This window comes from Dendrobates tinctorius, unplaced genomic scaffold (genome assembly GCF_039654945.1).
Source record: "Dendrobates tinctorius isolate UK_male_01 unplaced genomic scaffold, ASM3965494v1 ptg000035l, whole genome shotgun sequence".
NCBI lineage: Eukaryota > Metazoa > Chordata > Amphibia > Anura > Dendrobatidae > Dendrobates > Dendrobates tinctorius.
The window spans coordinates 16,179,015-16,200,892 of record NW_027361703.1 but is presented as its reverse complement, the minus strand read 5'-3'; the positions used below and the strand labels follow the sequence as shown (position 1 = coordinate 16,200,892).

The 21,878-nt window shown below is 44.7% G+C and overlaps 1 protein-coding gene across 5 annotated transcripts in view; it reads left to right on the top strand.

Annotated features, from left to right (window-relative positions):
* Positions 1–21,878, top strand: part of DOCK4 (dedicator of cytokinesis 4) — a 505,372-nt gene that overhangs the window by 222,646 nt on the left and 260,848 nt on the right. For all 5 annotated transcript variants that reach the window (XM_073573298.1, XM_073573297.1, XM_073573296.1 and 2 more), the window contains exons 11-12: positions 11,235–11,367; positions 11,543–11,631. In XM_073573298.1, coding sequence (XP_073429399.1) covers positions 11,235–11,367; positions 11,543–11,631 — 222 coding nt within the window. The remainder of the gene's footprint in view (positions 1–11,234; positions 11,368–11,542; positions 11,632–21,878) is intronic.

The window sequence follows — 21,878 nt, the reverse complement described above, 5'->3', positions numbered from 1 at the left end:
GTGCTCTTACCAGGCATAAAGCCCGTCTGGTCAGGATATATAAGGTTCAGTATAATCGAATTTAATCTGGTGGCGAGAATCTTAGTAAAAATTTTATAGTCCACATTTACTAACAATATGGGACGATAGGATCCACATTCTAAAGGGTCCTTCCCCTCCTTCCTAAGTACTATGATGTTAGCCTCGTAAAAGGATTCAGGCATAGATTCCCCCTCCCATATTCCCCGAAATACCTTTATCAGAAGTGGCATTAATATGTCTCAGTATTTCCTATACAATTCAATAGGGATCCCGTCCGGTCCAGGGGCCTTCCCAGGGGCCATGTCCGCTATAGCATTCTCTATCTCCTCCACAGTAAATTCAGCATCCATAAAGGCTCACTGATCAGGATCTAAGGTAGGGAATGTTGCATCCAACAAGTAATCCAAACACCCCAAATCATCAGAGCCACTTTTAGACTCATATAATGACTTATAGTAATCGTAAAAGCAACCGAGAATCTCCTCAGTTGAAGACACCAACGAATCATCCGACTTACGGATCTGTAATATTGTATTAGAGGTATTATGCTGGCGCACCAGATAGGCCAAAAATTTACTTGCTTGGTTTCCCAGCTCAAAATAAGACTGGCGGGCAAAGAATAATTTGCGCTTAGACTTAGTGTCCATATGCTGGGTGTATAATCGCTTGGCAGCCAACCACTCAATCCTATTGCCGTTAGTTTGATTAGATATGTATGCAGTCTCTGAATCCTTCAAACGCCGTTCTACCACATCATCTTCCCTTGAGGTTATCCGCTTAATGTAAGAAATTGTGGAGGACATGCAGCCCCTCAGATATGCCTTAAGGGTATCCCAAAATAAATTAATATCCTGAGGTTCCTGGTGGGACGAAATGAAGCAATGCAATTGATCGATTGTACTATCGGGGGTTACGATCAGTTTCAACCAGAAAGGGTTCAACTTCCAAACCATCCTGCTATTTAATTGCCCGTACTTAAGTCTGAGGATGACCGGGCTGTGTTCTGAGATCCATCTCTACCGTGCTTTATCTACCCACATCGCCAGACCACTGGATCCGAATATGTAATCTATGCGTGATAGGGAACGCTTAGTGGATGAGTGGCAGGTATACTCCCTCAACTCAGGGTGCCGCACTCTCCACAAATCCAACCACCCACTACCCTCCATAAATAGCGACAGCTGGGTTGTTGTCGGCGAAGGAACCCCTCCAGAAACTCCATTATCCAATCTCAATTTATCAAAATGGTTATTCATGACCATATTGAAGTCCCCCATACAGATAACATCCGCATCCGGATAATTTAGGGCAAAGCTCATCGCCTTCTCAAGAATGGACATATTAGCAGTGGGTGGATTATAAACACACATAATCAAATATTCCCTTGTATTTATTGATGCATATACGAAGACAAAACGACCCTCAGGATCCCTCTGGGTCTCCCTGGCTTCCCATCTAACATCTCTATGCACAAACAGTGAGACCCCCCTCGAGTAACTAGTATGGAATGCATGAACCGACCATTGTACCCAAGGCTTCTGCACGCACCGAGCTGTATCCCTAGTCAGATGCGTCTCCACCAAGGCCACAATGTGAGGGCGGTAATGTCTAATCTGCGAGAAAACTTTGATCTTTTTCAGGAGGGTTTTTATACCTCTCACATTCCATGTCCTGCATATCATCTCAGACCGCATATTCATTCCACTGGATATGGCCTACATCAGTACTCCAGCAAAATTTAAAGACACCACACTAAAGGGCCCGTTACACATAGCGATATCGCTAACAACATCGCTGTAACGTCACTAGTTTTGTGACGTTATAGCGATATTGCTAGCGATATCGCTACATGTGATACTTACCTCCGACCGGCTCCCCCGCTGGCTATCGCTGATTGCGTGTGAAGGTCCTGGACCATTTATCGTCGGGCGCTTCCTGCTGGGCTTCCTGTGGCGCCGACGAGCGACGCGTGGACGCGGGCGGGAGGACGTCAGGATCGCGGCATCTGACAGGTAAGTAGCGACCCTCGACCGCTGCTATGTCGCTGGTGAGATCTGCCTGTGTGGCAGCTCACTAGCGACCACTTAGCAATGTACCAGCGATCCATATCGTTGACGGGATCGTTGGTGCTTTGCTAAGTGTGACAGTACCCATAGATTGAAATTGCTGTTGGCTGCGAATTCTACCTAAAAAACAAATAAAACCACTATAAACAAACATCAAAGTGGAGAAACAAACAATACAGGAGCAAAGTCCTGCTCTCCCGTCATGAAATAGACAAGGGGATACCATCACTGAGCTCAGTGTCCGGTATTGTTGGTAATCCGGATGCTTGTGGAAAAAAAAAAGAGCTCCAATCAAACCATCACTGAAAAAAGAAAATTTTGATTAACAGTAGAATTATTAGGATTCCTTTGCAGCAGACCCTTTGTGGGACCGCAACCACTCAGCCGCCTCCCCCGGATCTGTAAAAAATATAGAAGAACCCCCATGGACCACCCGGAGCTTGGCCAGATAGATCATAGAATACACAACGTTCCTCTCCCGGAGCCGCTTCTTAATGTCCATGAATTGTGCCCGTTGTTTCTGGAGTTCCATAAAAAAAATCCGGAAAGATTGAGATCGTAGCATTGTTGAACTTGATGGGACTTTTCTGTCGAGCTAGATGAAGAATCACATCCCTGTCCCTGCAATTGAGGAGAGGTGCCAAAAAAGGTCTAGGTGGGGCTCCAGGAGGAAGAGGTCTTGTAGGGACCCTATGAGCCCTTTCCACAGCAAATGTTGGGGAAAATTCATCTCCCAGAGAAGTTTTGAGCCAGTCTTCTAAAAATTGTTCCGGATATTGACCTTCCGAGCGTTCCGGCAGACCAATAACTCGGATGTTGTTCCGACGCATTCTATTCTCAAGGTCGTCTGCTTTTGCCTCCATGCGTTCACAGAGCCAATCGCTTTCGCAAGCTTAGCTTCCATGGGTGCGATGGTGTCCTTTACCTTGGACACCCTTGTCTCCACCTCCGTTATATGCCCTCTCATGGCCTGCATATCTTGTCGAAGACGCCCCACCTCGGTATACGCGTCCTCTCTTTTCCCCGTCAACAATGTCCTAGTTAAGGAGATGGCCTGCATCAGTTGCTCAGATGCTTGCTTGAGGGTTAATTCCTCCTGCTCACTCCCCTCTTCACCCTCAGAGGGACGGTTTTTACACTGAGACTGTGAGGGGGTGTTTCTGAGGGACCGTGCGGTGTCAGAATCGTCAGGTCTAGCAAACTTTCAATTTTTCGGCTGCTCCTGCCTCCTTGGAGTGGTTCATTTTCAATAGCAATATGGCACAGAAACGGTTCACTCAGGGACTCCCAGATCCAAGTTATGAGCACAGGAGTGCTATAATATAACGGTGACAGGTGTCCTAAGGGCAACACAAAGCAGCAGCACAGGAGGATAAGATCCGGTTCTAACAGGCAAACGAGAGGCCTTACAGCCAGGGAGGGATCCGCAGTGCCCACAGAGATATCAGCCAGGTGGGGGTCCAAAGGCCCCTAGAGTAATGACACCGGCAAGTCAGGTGGCTTAGCAGAGGGGAGTGTGGGGACCAATCTTCCAGAGCAGTCACCACTTCTCCCCTTCAGTTCCTCAGGATGTGTGTGCACCGACCTGTCAGCGCTGCGAGGAGGGAACCAGCGCCGCGTCTCTCACTGCCAGAGCGTGCGCTTCTGAAGATGGCCGCCGTCCCTGCAGGCCCTGCCGTCTGCCCCGACCCGTGCAGCTTTCAGCCCGCCGAGATTCGGCCTCCCAGGGGGTCCAGAGGTGCTCCACGGTCCAGAAGGATCGATACCGGCAGGTATATCGCGGTGGCCCGAGTCCACTGACCGGATGAATATCAGGATATGAGGAGCTCTCCCCAAGTGCGTCCTCTCTCCGCCGCTACATAGCCACGCCCCCGTCATCGCTGTTTTTAAACTGTGATCCACAATAGAGTCTGAAAACCTCCAGGATTTCAGTTACTGGGGATAGCTGAGACCCTGGGGAACACGATCCCTCCACTTCCTTTTCCTGAAAAAAAAAAAAAAAAATGGCGGAAGCATGGGCAGTGCCTCCGTCGAGATCTGCTGGCTGGCAGGGATTTTTCTATTTGTTCCTTTTGATCACCGTGATAGACCCTATCACAGTGATCAAAAGCCAATTATTAGTAAATCATCCCATTAGATTATTTTTTTTATTTTGTAATTTTTATTTTTTCAATTGTTTTCTGTTAGGGTTAAAGTTGGGCTTAGTGTATGGCAGGCGATACTTGATGCATAGCCATGCACCCGATTCAAACTCGAGAAGTGAGCACTTGCGCTCAACATTAATGATGACATATTCAATATGATGACTTAATGTTATCAAATTCTGTGTAGTAACTGTGGGCTCAAAATTCTCACTATACCCCTGGATAAAATCCATGAGGGGTGTAGTTTCCAAAATGGGATCAGTTGTGGGGAGTTTCTTCTGTTTGGGCACCTTAGAGGCCCTGTAAATGTGACCTGTCGCCCGCAATCTATTTCAGCCAATTTGTGTTCCAAAATTCATATCTTTCTCCTTCTGTTCCGAGCCTTGCCATTTGTCCAAATAGAAGTTTCTTCTTACATTTGGGGTATCACCGCGCTCTTAAAAAAAAAAAAAAAAAAAAAAAAAAAAGTGGCGAACAAACTGTGGGGTCCACTTTTTGGTGCTGATGTGAAGACGCGTTGGGTTGGTGGGTGCCCCTGTCTGCTAATCGAAACCGCATGGACCAAGGATTATCCCTCCGAACACCTGTTCTCCCTTTAACGTGGGCATAACGCTTCTCAAAAAACACAGGGTGAGGGTAAAACAGTGTGGCAATATTTTATTCAACCACAAAACAGGCAGATAACATGTAGAACATTTTCAGCAAAATATCCAAAGATGTTGCACATTACTGAGTCTCTCACCCTTCTGCTGACTCACAGGGATAATGGCAGCTGTTACCTCAGAACTCCCAGGGTCGGCTACCCCACCTGTGGCATGCACACAGAGAGAAGGTAACGACAAACGTAGGGATATGACAGTCCATTGATGTACAAGGCCACTTGACCCGACGGTCAAAACCTCTTTTCTTCTCCAAGCGTTTCCATGGATCCAGGTGACCAGTGGGTCCCAATCCTGGCTTTCTCCAAACATATCAATGGTTTATTGATGATCAGTAGAGCAGATCTGTATTTTTCCAAGTAGAGCCGATAACCCCTAGATTGTTTCCTGTAGAATGATAGATCTGAGTCCCTCATGATGGAACCATGATGTATTGACAGCAGTCCTGTAGGAATCCCCTGGATGTTTGGATGTCTTGGCAGAATCTTTGGCTGTCTTTCAGTATCTTTGGCTGTCTTTCAGTCTCTCTGTCTCTCGGTCTTCCGCTACAGAGGCATGTAACCTATTTTTATATTTAACAAGTGTTCTTCAGTCCAGCATCACAGATAAGGGAAGAATGGTGACGACCAAGTCGCCTTGCTTCATTATGTAATCTATTTGCATAAATTTTTCGCCTCTGTTTTAAAATTCCACAAATGGTCTGGGTAACCCAATGCATAATTATTATATCACTAGCCATCAAGGATAAGAGCACACTATGTTATATCACTTATCAGCTTACAAGTCCATATTCCAGGCTTACACAAACAAAAGTCTGTTTTCTTGACCAGCCAGAAAGAAGTGCTTAAATTCAAAAGCTAACATACAGATAACAGCCTACTCTTTTTGGATTGCTAAAGATATACGTCTGGTTAATTAAGATACACAATGCAGTGCCTCCGCAGTTACCTCTTGCAAAAGTGAGAAATTTGTGGCTGAAGCAAGATTTTTGTGAATAAAAAAATGAACTTTTTCAATATGATGACCTAATGTTATCAATTTCCAGGTTGTACCTGTGGATTCAAAATACTCACTGTACCCTTGGATTAAATCCTGGAGGGGTGTAGTTTCTAAAATGGGGTCAGTTGTGGGGGATTCCTTCTGTTTAGGCACATTAGGGGCCTGCCAATTGGGCATGGCGCCAGCCATCTTTCAGCCAAATTTGTGTTCCAAGACTGAAATATTGCTCCTGCGGTTTGTTCAAACAGAACTTTTTGTCTACATGTTGAAGTATTGCTGTGCCCGTAATAAAGTGAGTAACAAACTGTGGGGTCCACTTCTTGGTGTTAATGCTTGCAAAAGCAAGATATTTTGGGCTAAAGCAAGATTTTAGAGGGAAAATTAAATTTTTTTTTCATTCCAAATTGTATTAATTCATGTGTAGCAACTGAAGAATTAAATTTTTTTTCTGACAACAGTCTTAAAGCATTTGAGGGGTGCAGTTTTTAAAATGGTATGACTTTTGGGGAGTTTACAATGTATAGGCCCCTCAAAGTCCACTTTCCCAGTGGATCATGGGACACACAAACCATAGCAGTAAAATCTGCACTGTAATATTGTGCTCCTTCCCTTCTGAGTTTATCATGGTGTCTCAAAAGTAGTTTCCTATTACATGTAGGGTATTGGCGTACTCAGGAGACATTGCACAACCAACTGAGAGGTCCATTTTTACTTATTTTTAATCCTTATGTAAAATTTGGGGCTAAAACATAATTTTAGCAGTAAAAATATAATTACTCATTCTTCACCGCCCAATGGTATAAATTTTTGTGAGGCCCATGTGGTGTCAACATGCTCACTGCACCCATAGATGAATGAATGATGCACTTTGCCTCACAAGTAGTTTTCGAAAACATATGGAGTATCGGTGTACTCAGGATAAATTGCACAACAAATTGCATGGTCCATTTTGCTCCATTACCCTTGTGAAAATGAAAACTTTTGGGCAAAACCAACATTTTTGAGGGAAAATTTAATTTTTTAATTTTCACAGTTCGACGTTATAAACTTGTGTGAACAGCAAAATTTGCGTTCAAAAAGACAAATGGCTCTCCTCCCCTTCCGAGCCCTGGTGTGTGCACAAACATAGTTTTCTCCCATATATGGAGTATCTGCATGCTCAAGAGAAATTGCACAACAAATTCTGGGGTCTATTTCTACTGTTACCCTTGTGAAAATAAAAAAATGAGACTAAAAGAACATTTTTGTGGAAAAAATGTGATTTTTTTTTTTTTTTTTTTTTATATTATAATTTTTTTTATTTTCATGACTCTGTTATAAACTTATGTGAAAAAACTCTGGGTTCAAGGTGCTCGGCATATATAGATACATTCCTTGAGGAGTCTAGTTTCAAAAATGGGATCACCTGTGGAGGGTTTCCACTGTTTAGGCACATCAGGGGCTCTCCAAACATGACATGGCGCCCGATCTCCATTCCAGCCAATTTTGCGTTGAAAAAGTCAAACTGCGCTCCTTCCCTCCCGAGCTCTGCCATGCGCCGAAACAGTGGTCCCCCCCACATATCAGGTATCAGCGTGCTCAGACACATCAGGGGTGTCCGCTCTCCATTCCATTTTTGCATTCAAAAAGTTAGAAGGTGCTGCTTCTCTTCTGACCCCTGCCATGTGCCCAAATAGTAGCTTTCCCCCACATGTGGGGTATCGGTGTACTCTGGATAAATTGCACAACAAAATTTGTGTCTATAGCTTTAAAAACAAGCATGTTAATATGGTTCCTCAGGAGGCTCAAGGAAAAGTTGGCATCAGAAAATTGTTGTCCATGATTTGCTGTGATGTAGAAATGCTTGGCACTCATATAGGTGTGTTCAAGAACTTTTTTATTGAGTGAAGAAATTCCAGAAAAATGAGATGTTTTGGTCAGTACCATCTAGGTTTTAGAGGCGGAAATTAGGAAAAAAATTGAAGCAAAAAATGTGGTAAGTTCTGTACTTAATATCCCCTATCCTGGTATATATGGTCCCCTTATCCCCATTCTGATAAACATGCCTCCTCATCCCTACTCAACCCCCATTTTACTCCACATTTTTGGAGGAAAAAAATGCGTCTTATTGTCCAAAAAAATACGGTAGTTCACTTTTCCATTTAAGGTGCTCTTTTGCTTTGCACTGTGTTGTATTTCTTAGGCCCCCTTTCTTAGCTATACATAACAGGTGTTATGGATGATTTTGTCTTTCTGAATAGAACATTGTGCAGCCGTTTCTTTTCTGAATCCTGCCTGAATATTTCTGTGGTCTAACTGTGGTGTTTTATTCTATTTGGGTCTGTCATTTGTAGGCCTGTAGGGAATTGTTAGACCAGTAATTAATTAGGACGTGTTAGGGCCAGCCGATGGTGACTGGGGTTGCCATTTGTGTTTATTATAGGGTGGGTACCTCAGCGGCTAGGTAAGGTAAAGCACATAAGGGAGAAAGAATCATTTTTGTATTTCGGGCATAAACCAGTTATCTTTTTTTCTGTTATAGAAATTACGTGGTACTTATCTTTAAAAACAAATGTTTTCTCATTTCCTCTAATATGGAGATTTTTCTTCTATAACTAAAACATTTTAAATAAAATATTACATGTTAATTTTTAGTGGGTATTTTTGCAATCCATTAGTCATTTACCCGATACTCTTGTAAGCATGAACAGGTATGAGCAAATTCCCAGAGTCCAAACAAGTAAACTGCACAGCTGCGGTAGGTATCAAGGGAGTTGAAAATGTACTTTCCCAGGGATTTTGGGTGGCAACCTGAAAAACACAATCTGTATCCAAATATAGAAATAAGGGTGGCACTCACTGGCCCAATAAAATGTCCTTTATTCAGAATCACATTAAAAAACAGAGGCAGAGTCTTGTGTTGAAACACATCGGACCGAACATTGAATAGGTATGCCCAAACTTTTTACTGGTTCTGTCTAACTACTGTAAGTTACAGAATCCATTGAGGAACTTGATACATACAGTATACTGAGCAGAAGCGTAGCTAGGGTTTTGGTTCAGGGGGGGGCGAAACTTCTGAGTGGGCCCCTAACTAAGTAACTTTGATTACAACTCGGTGACGCCCCCTAATAGTGGATGTAGGAGATGACTGCACTGTTACTGAAAATAATCCCTATATAAAGACCAATATTGATATTACCACCATATGGTCAGTGGTAAATACCAGTCCTACAAAATATATGTGATTACTCCACAGTTATAGTTGGTGTCTTACCGCTGACGATCTTTCTGATGGAATCGTTCACTTTTCACGTCTTTTCCATCTGGCCCAGACTGACATGACAACTCCTCCAGCCAGGACTCGGCTACAGAGAATACAACAACGACATGTTTCACTTCTCATATTCCTGCTCAATCACCATGTATCCCCAACCTGCGCAAACCCCTCATCCTGCTGATACAGCAGCAGCAGCTCAGCATTGGAGTATGTGTCCCTATTACTCCACCTGATACCCCAATGCGGAGCCGCTGCTGCCATATGTGTCCCTATTACTCCACCTGATACCCCAATGCGGAGCCGCTGCTGCCATATGTGTCCCTATTACTGCACCTGATACCCCAATGCGGAGCTGCTGCTGCTTTATGTGTCCCTATTACTGCACCTGATACCCCAATGCTGAGCCGCTGCTGCCGTATGTGTCCGTATTACTGCACCTGATACCCCAATGCTGAGCTGCTGCTGCCTTATGTGTCCCTATTACTGCACCTGATACCCCAATACTGAGCCGCTGCTGCCGTATGTGTCCCTATTATTGCAGTTGATACCCCAATGCTGAGCTGCTGCTGTTGCATGTGTCCCTATTACTGCACCTGATACCCCAATACTGAGCCGCTGCTGCCGTATGTGTCCCTATTATTGCAGTTGATACCCCAATGCTGAGCTGCTGCTGTTGCATGTGTCCCTATTACTGCACCTGATACCCCAATACTGAGCCGCTGCTGCCGTATGTGTCCCAATTACTGCACTTGATACCCCAATGCTGAGCCGCTGCTGCCGCATGTGTCCCTATTACTGCACTTGATACCCCAATACTGAGCCTCTGCTGCCATGTGTCCCTATTACTGCACCTGATACCCCAATACTGAGTCGCTGCTGCCGTATGTGTCCCTATTACTGCACCTGATACCCCCTATACACACACAGCTCTGCTCCGCACCCCCTATACACACACGGCTCTGCTCCGTACACTTAGTACACACGCTGCTCTGTTCCGTACACCTTATACACACGCGGCTCTGTTCCGTACACCTTGTACAAACACGCCTCTGCTACGTACACGCTGTACACACGCAGCTCCGCTCCGTACACCTTGTACACACCTGGCTCCGCTCCGTGCACTTGTACACATGCGTCTCTGCTCCGTACACCTTGTACACACGCAGCTCTGCTCCGTACACACGCGGCTCTGCTCCGTACATGCCGTACACGCGGCTCCGCTCCGTACACCTCTTACACATACGGCTCCGCTCCGTACACACCGCACACACACACTGCTCTGCGCCGTACACGCCGCGCACACATGGCTCTGCTCCATACACACACGGCTCTACTCCGTACACAAATGGCTCTGCTCACCCCATACACACGTGGCTCCCGCTCCTCTGTACACCTCATACATGCATATCTCTGCTCCGTACACCTTGTACACACACTGCTCCACTCTGTACACCTCATACACACACAGTCTGCTACATCCACCCTGTAAACCCCTCCTGACCCCACACAGAAACTTACTTCACCTCATCCAGCACCATGACAACCAGCACAGCAGAGTCCTGCAGCCACTGAAGCCCCTGATCATGTGACCCCCTGACTCCGCCCCTCCTGTGACCTCATCACAGGTTCTGTGCGCACAAAATACCCAGGATGACATTGCTGGCTGTGAGGTGGGGGACCCACTGCTTGCACCGGGGCCCCCCACCGCCTTCTCAGGGGCCCATAGCGGCTGGGTGGCAGAGTAGGGAGATCGATTCTCCCTGCTCTGCCACAGAATGTAACTGTATGGGCGCGCTGTGCACGCCGATAGTTACAGTAGCGTAGCTCGGTGGGCCCCCTCAGAGCGCGGGGCCCGGGACCACCACCCCCTCTGCCCCCCGGTAGCTACGCTACTGATACTGAGTATATACTAACATATATATTTACTTATTTGAATTGGATTACTTGATGCTACCAATTCTTTCCAGTGCATCAGCAAGTTCCTACACTACAATTCTGTCTCAAAACAAATACTTTTGTTTTGGATTTTTTTGGCTTAATGCTGTGTTTCGCTTACATTAACCTTCAAATTCCATTTGCTTACAAGGTCGTATGGGAGCCGGTGAGAAGAAAAACTCTTCTAATGTGCAATATCGTCGACCCTTTGGTTGTGCCGCTCTAAGCATCGCTGACCTCTTAACAGGAGAATCGAAAGATGACCTCATTTTAAAAGTTTATATGTAAGTTCTTTGTGTTCCTCCCTTTTGAGCATTTTTGTCCAGAAGCATCTGCATAATCAGATAGAATAATATTTTAACAAAGAGGAATTCACATTTTATATATTTTAAGATACAAGGTTCTAAGTATTGTATTCTGTTTGATGCTGTAACAGTTATTTATGTATCACTTTTCTAGGTGCAACACTGAAAGCGATTGGTATCAAATACATGAAAACATTATCAAGAAAATGAATGCTAGGTACAACCTAACAGGCTCAAATACAGGTTTGTAATAATCCACGAGTACAACAAATGCAAAGCCATTACAGTTACTAATACAACACTGATGTTACTGTCAAATTGCCTTCCTAGTAAAAATTAAAATAATGGAATGGCAGATCTACTTAATGATGCTAAGTTGTGGATATCATGCATACCAGGGGTGTACATGCTATTGGTGCAACCCATGCAGTTGCACAGGGGCCCAAGAGAAGACTGGGCCCACCTCCACCAACAAAGCAGGTTGCATTGTTCATTATGACGAGCTTTGGAGTGCAAGCGGGCCAATATATTGTTCGTGCACAGTGTGTGCTTCTAGTACAGACTATAAGGTCAATTTCCCTAAAATGTTTTGATTAGTGTGATGAATCCAGAACATTGGCATCATTTGGCGGTCTACTTTTGCAGTGTATTTCAGAGGTAGATTTTAATTTCCTGAAGTGTACCTCCAAAGGAAGTCACTGTCCCAGATTCATCATGCTAATCACAACATTTCGGAGCAAATAATCTTTATTGTAACAACCCATCGAATCCACATAGGAAAAGAAATCAAACCAATGATGTCCATAAATTATGTATAATAATGAGAAATGACACAGGAAAAAGTATTGAATACACTTCCTTAAGTGTGTTTAATACTTCGTACAAAAACCTTTGTTAGTGATGACAGCTTCAAGATGCCTCCTGTATGGAGAAATTAGTTGCATGCTTTGCTCAGGTGTTATTTTGGCCCATTATTCCACACAAACGCTCTTCAAATCCTGAAGATTCTGTCGGCTCCTTATATGAAATCTGAATTTTAATTTCTTCCATTAACTTTCTATTAGAGTCAGGTCTGGTGATTGAATGGGCCGTTCTATCTGCTGCATTTTCTTTCTCTGAAACCAATTGAGAGTTTATTTGCCTGTTGGGATTATTGTCTTGCTGAAATGTTCACCCATTTTTCATCTTCATCATTCAGTCAAATGGCAGTATATTTTTATCAAGAATGTCTCAGTATGTTTGTCCTATCATCCTTTCTTCAATTGCATGAAGTTTGCAGTGCCGTATTCTGAAAAACAGTCCCATACCATGATGATAACATAGTTATTAAGGTTGAAGGAAGACTTTAAGTCCATCTAGTTGAACCCATATCCTATCCTAACTTGCCCTAACATGTTGATCCAGAGGAAGGCAAAAAAAACCCATGTGGCAAACAGTAAGCTTCACATTGGGGAGAAAAATTCCTTCCCAACTCCACATACGGCAATCTGACTAGCTCCCTGGATCAATGCAATATTAAGGAAACTAGTGTATATACCCTGTAATATTGTACTTTTCAAGAAAGGCATCCAGTCCCTTCTTAAATTTTAGTAGTGAATCACTCATTACAGGATCATATGACAGAGAGTTCCATAGTCTCACTTCTCTTACAGTAAAGAATCCGCGTCTGTGAGTATGCTTAAGCCTTCTTTCCTCCAGACGTAGAGGATTCCCCCTTGTCTCCGTCACAGGTCTAAGAGTAAAAAGATCATTAGAAAGGTCTTTGTACTGCCCCCGCATATATTTATACATTGTAATAAGATCACCCCTAAGCCTTCGTTTTTCCAAACTAAATAACCCCAAGTGTAATAACCTGTCTTGGTATTGTAGACCCCCTAGTTCCCTAATAACCTTGATCGCTCTTCTCTGCACCCGCTCCAGTTCAGCTATGTCTTTCCTATACACCGGAGACTAGAACTGTACACAGTATTCTAAGTGTGGTCGCACTAGTGACTTATATAGAGGTAAAATTATGTTCTCCTCATGAGCATCTATGCCTCTTTTAATGCATCCCATTATTTTATTTGCCTTTGCAGCAGCTGCCTGACACTGGCCACTAAATGTGAGTTTGTCATCCACCCATACACCCAGGTCTTTTTCAGTGACAGTTTTGCCCAGTGTTTTACAATTAAGCACATAATTATATATTTTGTTTGTTCTACCCAAGTGCATGACCTTACATTTATCCCCATTAATGCTCATTTGTCATTTATCAGCCCAAGCTTCTAGTTTACATAAATCCTCATGTAATATAAAATTGTCCTCCTCTGTAGTGATTACCCTGCAGAGTTTAGTGTCATCTGCAAATATTGAAATTCTACTCTCTATGCCCCCTACAAGGTCATTAATAAATGTTAAAAAGAAGCGGGCCCAATACTGACCCCTGTGGTACACCACTGCTAACCGTGACCCAGTCCGAGTGTGCGCCATTAATAACCACCCTTTGTTTCCTATCCCTGAGCCAGCTCTTAACACACTTACACATATTTTCCCCTATCCCCATTGTTCTAATTTTTTGTATCAACCTTTTGTCTGGCACCATATCAAAGGCTAGGTTCACAGTAGGGTTTGTGTGCGCAGCGTTTCGTCTGTGTGCACAAACGCATGTCAAATTGCATACAAACGCATGTTTACGCCGCATTTTTAATCCGCATATGCATGACTGCAAAAAAATGCTGCATTTGCATGCGTTTTTTTGCATGCGTTTGCAGAATTTCCTTGACACAAGCCACACCCAATGGGCGTGTCTCGTTTCCCGGACATGTTTATGAGAAAAATGCATTCATTCCCATAGACAGTAATGCTTTTATTTGACGCACTCATCCGCATGCTCATGAATGCGCATATTTGATGGATTTTTGCCGCTTCCAAAAAACCAACATGATGGGTTCGCCGGACCCTGCCACACACTGAAAAACGACGCATGCGTACGCAGACGCATGCGAACTGATGCTAACGCATGCCCCTGTGTACACCATGTTAAAGATAGGGAAACATGATGCATACGGATTGCTGCGGATGAAACGCTGCGCAAACAGACGCTAATGTGAAACCAGCCTTGCATAAATATGAGTTTACATTAGTGACCGAGTTCTACAAACAAACAATTAAATGACATTTTTACTATTGGCCTAATAACCTCTTTCGGGTATCTGTATATATTTAATATTGTGATCATTGAGATTTCATTAGTATTTTTCCCTTTCAGTGTAAGTTGTGTATGCAGCATTTATGCTGTAATATACTTGTTTTATTGTCAGGCTAAGAAGGTTCTCGGCAGAAGTAAATGCTCAAGGTTATCGCTTACATGTCTCTGCTGAGAATTTTAGAAACAGTATTTATAGCTTGTCTTGATTCCTTCCCGTGTCTATTTTTCATTGTGTTTGTGCAGCCTGCTGCACCTAGTATCTGTTTTATCTCTGCTAGGACCATAGCAGCACACAGTGCAGGATGCGGTGGTTGATGGTTTATTTGTTGGGCCCTGTTTATCCTCACTCTTCAGTCTCTTTACCAGCATGTAGTTATATTTGCTTTGCATATATGTGCTTAATGTTCAGTAACCCAGCAAGCCATATTAAACACCTAGCATTTTCAAGGATGTAAAGCCTATAATGTTCTAGTACCTTAAGACTATGAGGGAAGAGTTTTGTGGAATATTGTACAATATTCTCACTGGGCTGAAAATAATGTGAATTTACATATGTAGTAGTGATTACTGTGTAAAGCATGGCTTTCTTTTTTTGTTTCTTTTTATTGTTGGAATTGGTTTACCATAGTCTCTTAATACGTATGTGACTGCATGCCACGTTGCTGCTTCATTTTAGGAGAGAGAATATTTTCCATCAGCAGGAAATGTGTGAACACCCTTGAAGGGGCTGTCTCACGTTCATAAATGGAAAAATTGTAAAGGGCTTTGAAATTTCCTTCTATATTTAAAATCCTCTCCATTCTCAAGAAAAAAGGGACTTTTAATTTTAGAGTGTACAGCTCATTGCCTAGAGCAGGGTTCCCCATCTCCGGTCCTCAAGGCCCACCAACAGGTCAGGTTTTCAGGATTTCCTTAGTATTGCCCAGGTGATAATTGCATCACCTGTACAATACAAGGGAAATCCTGAAAACATGACCTGTTGGTGGGCCTTGAGGACCGGAGTTGGGGAACCCTAGCCTAGAGTACCAGCTGCTAGGTTAGGAGACCATGGTGTAACCTGGTTCTATTCTTTACAGCCTGCTTGCTCTGTTCAACAGATCCTGCCAGCTTCAGTCCCTTTGCGCTTCTCCCACGCTGCAGAGGCATAGCTTCCTCTGCTAGCTGCCTTGGAGGGAGCACAGTTGCGACCAGCAGCACGACCATGCCGATGGTCCGAACTGTCCATCAAAGTATGAAGCAAGGAGCAGGAGAAAAATAAATCTGACCATTTGTGCAACTATTTCACAACTGCGATTTTGCTGTAAAAAAAAAAAAAAAAAAAAAAGACAAATCGCTACCAGAGACATTTGGAAATATTTGCGACTATGTGTCACAGTCACGGTAGGTCATGGGTGTAACGCCATTTGCCAGCACTCCTGCATGGTTCCCCTTACCCCTCCATGCAGCGACGCCAGCTTACTCACCACTCCGCCTTCACGGCGTTGTCCCCAGCATGCTTCCTGGTGTTGTGTGCACCGCAGTGCCCGGTGTCTTGCCTAGTGCGCGCACACATCTCCCATCTCTTAAAGGCGCAGCACGCTCATAGTTAAGTGCCCCCTGACAATGGTATACCTGCAAGATGGCTCTTAGCCAATAGCTTGGAGGAATTTGTTTAAAAAGCACCTTCCTCAATAGTGAGGTGCCAAGCAACCGTGTGGTAGTCTACTAATGAGTTGTGACGTTCTCTGGTCCTTGTTCAGCCATTGTCCTTATCCTTAAGTCCCTGGTCCTTGTTTGACCATTTTTCTTAACCCAAAGTGCCTGGTTCTTGTTTAGCCATTGTCCTTAACCCAAAGTGCCTGGTTCTTGTTTAGCCATTGTCCTTAACCCAAAGTGCCTGGTTCTTGTTTAGCCATTGTCCTTAACCCAAAGTGCCTGGTTCTTGTTTAGCCATTGTCCTTAACCCAAAGTGCCTGGTTCTTGTTTATCCATTGTCCTTAACCCAAAGTCCCTGGTCCTTGTTTGGCCATTGTCCTTAACGCGAAGTCCCTGGTCTTTGTTTGGCCATTGTCCTAAACCCGAAGTACCTGGTCCTTGTTTGGCCATTGTCCTTAACCCAAAGTCCCTGGTCCTTGCTGGCCATTGTCCTTAACCTGAAGTCCCTGGTCTTTGTTTGGCCATTGTCCTAAACTCGAAGTCCCTGGTCCTTGTTTGGCCATTGTCCTTAACCCGAAGTCCCTGGTCCTTGTTTGGCCATTGTCCTTAACCCGAAGTCCCTGGTCCTTGTTTGGCCATTGGCCTTAACCCGAAGTCCCTGGTCCTTGTTTGGCCATTGGCCTTAACCCGAAGTCCCTGGTCCTTGTTTGGCCATTGTCCTTAACCCAAAGTCCCTGGTCCTTGTTTGGCCATTGTCCTTAACCCGAAGTCCCGGGTCCTTGTTTGGCCATTGTCCTTAACCCGAAGTCCCGGGTCCTTGTTTGGCCATTGTCCTTAACCCGAAGTCCCGGGTCCTTGTTTGGCCATTGTCCTTAACCCGAAGTCCCGGGTCCTTGTTTGGCCATTGTCCTTAACCCGAAGTCCCTAGTCCTTGCTTGGCCATTGTCCTTACCCCGAAGTCCCTGCTACTTGTTTGGCCATTGTTCTTAACCCGAAGTCCCTGGTCCTTGTTTGGCCATTGTCCTGAACCCGTATCCGATAACCGTGTGTCTAATCGTGTGCCCATAAGAGTATTGTATGTATCGTCACTGTCCTAACAGTCTCTAAGTCAGCTATGTCTGAGTCTCCATGTCAGTAACTGTTCTTTAGATGATCTTGAACCTAGTAATCTGAACGGAGCCTTAGTCCTTTTTGTGTCTGTGTACCTGACCCCTAGGTCAGCATCTGCAGTTCCAGGGACTGCTTAAGAGTGGTACCTGGTGGCTACCTGAAGCCAAGCCTCGCAAGACTTAATAGTCTCCTCACCTTGGCACGCCAGGCTTGGCTTGTCGCTCTCCACAATGAGAAACGTTACCTCTTGGATCCTGGTTAGAAGCCTCTCACCCAGCCAAACCAGATCTCACACTTTGCACTGCCGAGGGGCTGTACCCCAAAATTCAGTGTCTGCAAATTGAGATTCCGGTTTGGCTTTTATCCTAAGTCATGTGACAAGGCTTATTAAAGGATAGACATTGACTTCTAGGATTGCTACTTTCAATAGGTGGCACTAGAGTTCTAGTCCTCTTCCTCTCTGAAGAGACCATTTGCATGGTTCCTGTAGTTGAATGTTTTTCTTCTTCCATTTGTCTTCTTTCCTACTGTTTGATTCTGCAGTAATGTGTTAAACTTTTCTATACTACACACTTATTTTTGTGTTGTAGTCTGTAACGATAGATACACATTGATCTTCATATGAGCTGTATGCATAAAATAGTAGGATATTTTCATTCTGCACTCTACTCTTAGGATCATAGCTATAATGACCATGCGTGCATAAGTCTGCAACTTATGTTTATATTGTCAAGTCAGTTGATATTAACACATACTGCATATGTAAACTTCCTTTGCTTTATTATATTTGACCATAGGCCAGAATATAGTGTTTTGGGTCTGCGTGTTTTATATTTCCCACTACATTTATTCATTACTACTCTGAGAAAATAGGTTGCGTTCAACTGTTCTCTCATTTTGTCATTTCACCGTTCAGTTATTCCGGTACTTTTTTTTCTTAAATTATTCAGAAGTTTGCAGAAACACAATCTCAGTTATGTTAATTGGAAAAACTGTATGTTTGTGATCAACAATAAAATTTGATTACCTTGATTTTCTCTAAAATGTAAAGTTCAATTATTTTATTACAACTTGTTTCATGTAATGGAATCATTATAAATGGGGTACAACAATCTCTTCTTCCTAGCAGTAAGTTTTGTCACATTAAAGGGGTTGTCTGGGCTTTCTGTATAATTTCTGTGAGTACCTAGGCTGCAGAATGGCATTTGTAATTTACTCCCTGTCAGCATTCTGCATGGTGTCCTAGGTATCACACTTAAGCTGGAGTCACACATAGCGACTTACCAGCGATCCCGACAACGATATCAACGTGTCAGGATCGCTGGTAAGTCGCTATGTGATCGCTGGTGAGCTGTCAAACAGACAGCTTCACCAGCGCTGTGTTCGTTAGCGCTGATGCCATATTCATGTCAAAAATAGAATTAAAATAAAAAATATTGTTATTCTCACCTTTCGACGTCCCGCGCAGCATTCCCGCCTCTCTCCACGCTCCGGTCCCAGTAATCCTTTGCGAGAATTACCGCGATGACGTCCGTTCTCGCGGGATCGCGAAGTCTCGCGGTCATTCTTGCAAAGGATTACTGGGACCGGAGCGTGGAGAGAGGCGGGAATGCTGCGCGGGACGTCGGAAGGTGAGAATAACAATATCTTTTATTTTTTTTATTATTTTACAGCTGATTGCTGGTCTCCCGCCTGTCACACGCAGCGATGCGTGCTGGCCAGCGGGAGATCAGCGACGAAAAAAAATGTCCAGAGGTTTCTTGCAGCGATCAGCGATACCGGCAGGTGGGCCGGTCGCTGATCGCTGTTACACACAGCGATCTCGCTGGTGAGATCACTGTTGTGTCACAAAAGTTGTGACTCAGCAGCGATCTCGCTAGCGAGATTGCTATGTGTGACGGGGCCCTTAGTCTGGTGAGCAGCTGTCTTCTGATTCTGGAGGAGCTGCTCACTTATCGAATAGAGTTTTCTTGTCTGGCAGAGACTCCTCTTAAACACCCCCAGTTTCTGCCAGACCCTTCCCCTCATGCTCCAGCCCCCAGTGCAGCACACAGTATGAGGCAGCAAGGGAATGACTCAACTGATTGGAAGTACCAGGAAGGAATAGGCTTCTACATAGGAGAGTATAATGTGCTGTGTGCATCCATCTATCCATCCAGACATCCCCCCCTCATCCATCCAGCCAGCTATCCATCCCTCCCTCATCCATCCAGCCAGCTATCCATCCCTCCCTCATCCATCCAGCCAGCTATCCATCCCTCCCTCATCCATTCCTCCCTTATCCATCCATCCCTCCCTCATCTATCTAGCCAGTTATCCCTCCCTCATCCATCCATCCATCCATCCATCCATCCCTTCCTCATCCATCTCTCCCTTAGCCATCCATCCCTCTTCCATCCAGCCAGCCATACACCCCTCCCTCATCCATCCCTCCCTCATCCATCCCTCCCTCATCCATCCCTCCCTCATCCATCCCTCCCTCATCCATCCCTCCCTCATCCATCCCTCCCTTATCCATCCCTCCCTTATCCATCCCTCCCTTATCCATCCCTCCCATCCCTCCCTTATCCATTCCTCCCTTATCCATTCCTCCCTCATCCATTCCTCCCTCATCCATCCATCCATCCCTTCCTCATCCATCTCTCCCTTAGCCATCCATCCAGCCATACACCCCTCCCTTATCCATCCCTCCCTTATCCATCCCTCCCTTATCCATCCCTCCCTTATCCATCCCTCCCTTATCCATCCCTCCCTTATCCATCCCTCCCTTATCCATCCCTCCCTTATCCATCCCTCCCTTATCCATTCCTCCCTCATCCATCCAGCCATCTATCCCTTCCTCATCCATCCCTCCCTCCTGACATGAGGACATATGAATCTCTGTCACCACTGTGGATGTGATGTGGAGTGATTGTACTTCTTTCCATAGATGAGGATGCAGGACACTGCTTTGTTTCCAGTACTTGAGTGATGACAGATGTTAGTGAAGGGGCAGATTACTGTCAGCCGAAGAGAGTGTAGTGAGGGGGCAGAGGGCGGGGCTGAACACTGAGGCCAGGCAGTGCCAGCTCTGGCTGTGAAGTTAGATGTAAAGCACAGGGAGCTGTCAAGTTTGGCAGAGCTGGAGATAACCTAAGTGGGCCCGGGGAATGAAGTGACATTTGGGAGGAACGAAAGGCAGAAACAAAAATAGGGGTGTTGTATATCACAATACAACACAAATGAGCTTAAAAAATGTTTTGCTTTTCGGGGTTGGACAACTTTAAGTGGTGGAAATTATAGTTTGATAATCTTTTTTTGTCCTGCAGGAAATACACTGCTCAAAAAAAATACCACATCCTAAATATCACTGAATGAAATATTTCAGTTGCAAATCTTTATTCATTACATAGTGGAATGCATTGCGAACAATAAAACATAAAAATGATCAATATTAATCAAAATTACTATCCCATGGAGATCTGGATTTGGAATGATACTTAAAATCAAAGTGGAAAATCAAATTACAGGCTGATCCAACTTCAGTGGAAACGCCTGAAGACAAGCAAATGATGCTCAGTAGTGTGTGGGGCATAAACGAGCCCGTATGACCTCCCTGCAACACCTGGGCATGGTCCTGATGAGTATTTAAATAGAAATACCAGTAAGGCTAAGTGCCCACGTTGCAGAAATGCTGCGGTAATGTCCGCAGCATTTCTGCAACTCCCTGCCGCAGGTAAACCGCATGCGTTTTCCCGCAAAACACAAGCGTTTTGCAAGCGTTTTTAGCTTGCAGAATGCTTGCGCTTTTCCAAGCGATTTGAATCATCGCTTGGGAAACTGCTTGACAGGTTGGTCACACATGTCAAGCATAGTGCTTGACAAGTGTGACCAACTTTTTACTATTGATGCAGCATCAATAGAATGTTAAAAATAATAAAAAAAAAAAAAAAAAGGGATATACTCGCCTTCTGTCGGCCACCAGAGCGCTCCCGCCTGTCAGCCACGCTGCCGGCATCATCCGTTCCTAGGGATGCCTTGCGACAATGACCTCTCGCGAGACCGCTAGGTCATCAGAGGTCATTTGCACAATGCATCCCTGGGAACGTAAGATGTCGCCAGCACCGCTGAGGGCGGGGAGGACTCCGGGGGCCGCCAGAAAGTGAGTATATCCCTATTTTTTATTTTAATTCTATTTTTTTACTGAAATATGGTACCCAGGGCATGGAGGAGAGTCTCTTCTCCTCCAGACCCTGGGTACCATCCGCACAAGAAACGCTCACTTTACGCATGGTGGGCATAGCAACATGCGTAAAGTGAGTGTTTCAATGCAATCCTATGGCATGCTGCGGATTTTACCGCTATGCGATTCTGCAGCGGTAAAATTTGCAGCATGGGCATAGCAACTGCGGAATCCCATAGGATTGCATGGGGATGTGTTTTTGAAGTGTTTAAGTGTTGCCACCGCCGCAAAAACGCGGCGGAAACGCTTAAAAAAACGCAACATGACCACACAGCTTAACGATTGTCGTGTGACCTTTAAGAAGAATAATAAGCCTATATTGAGGAGGCACGACAT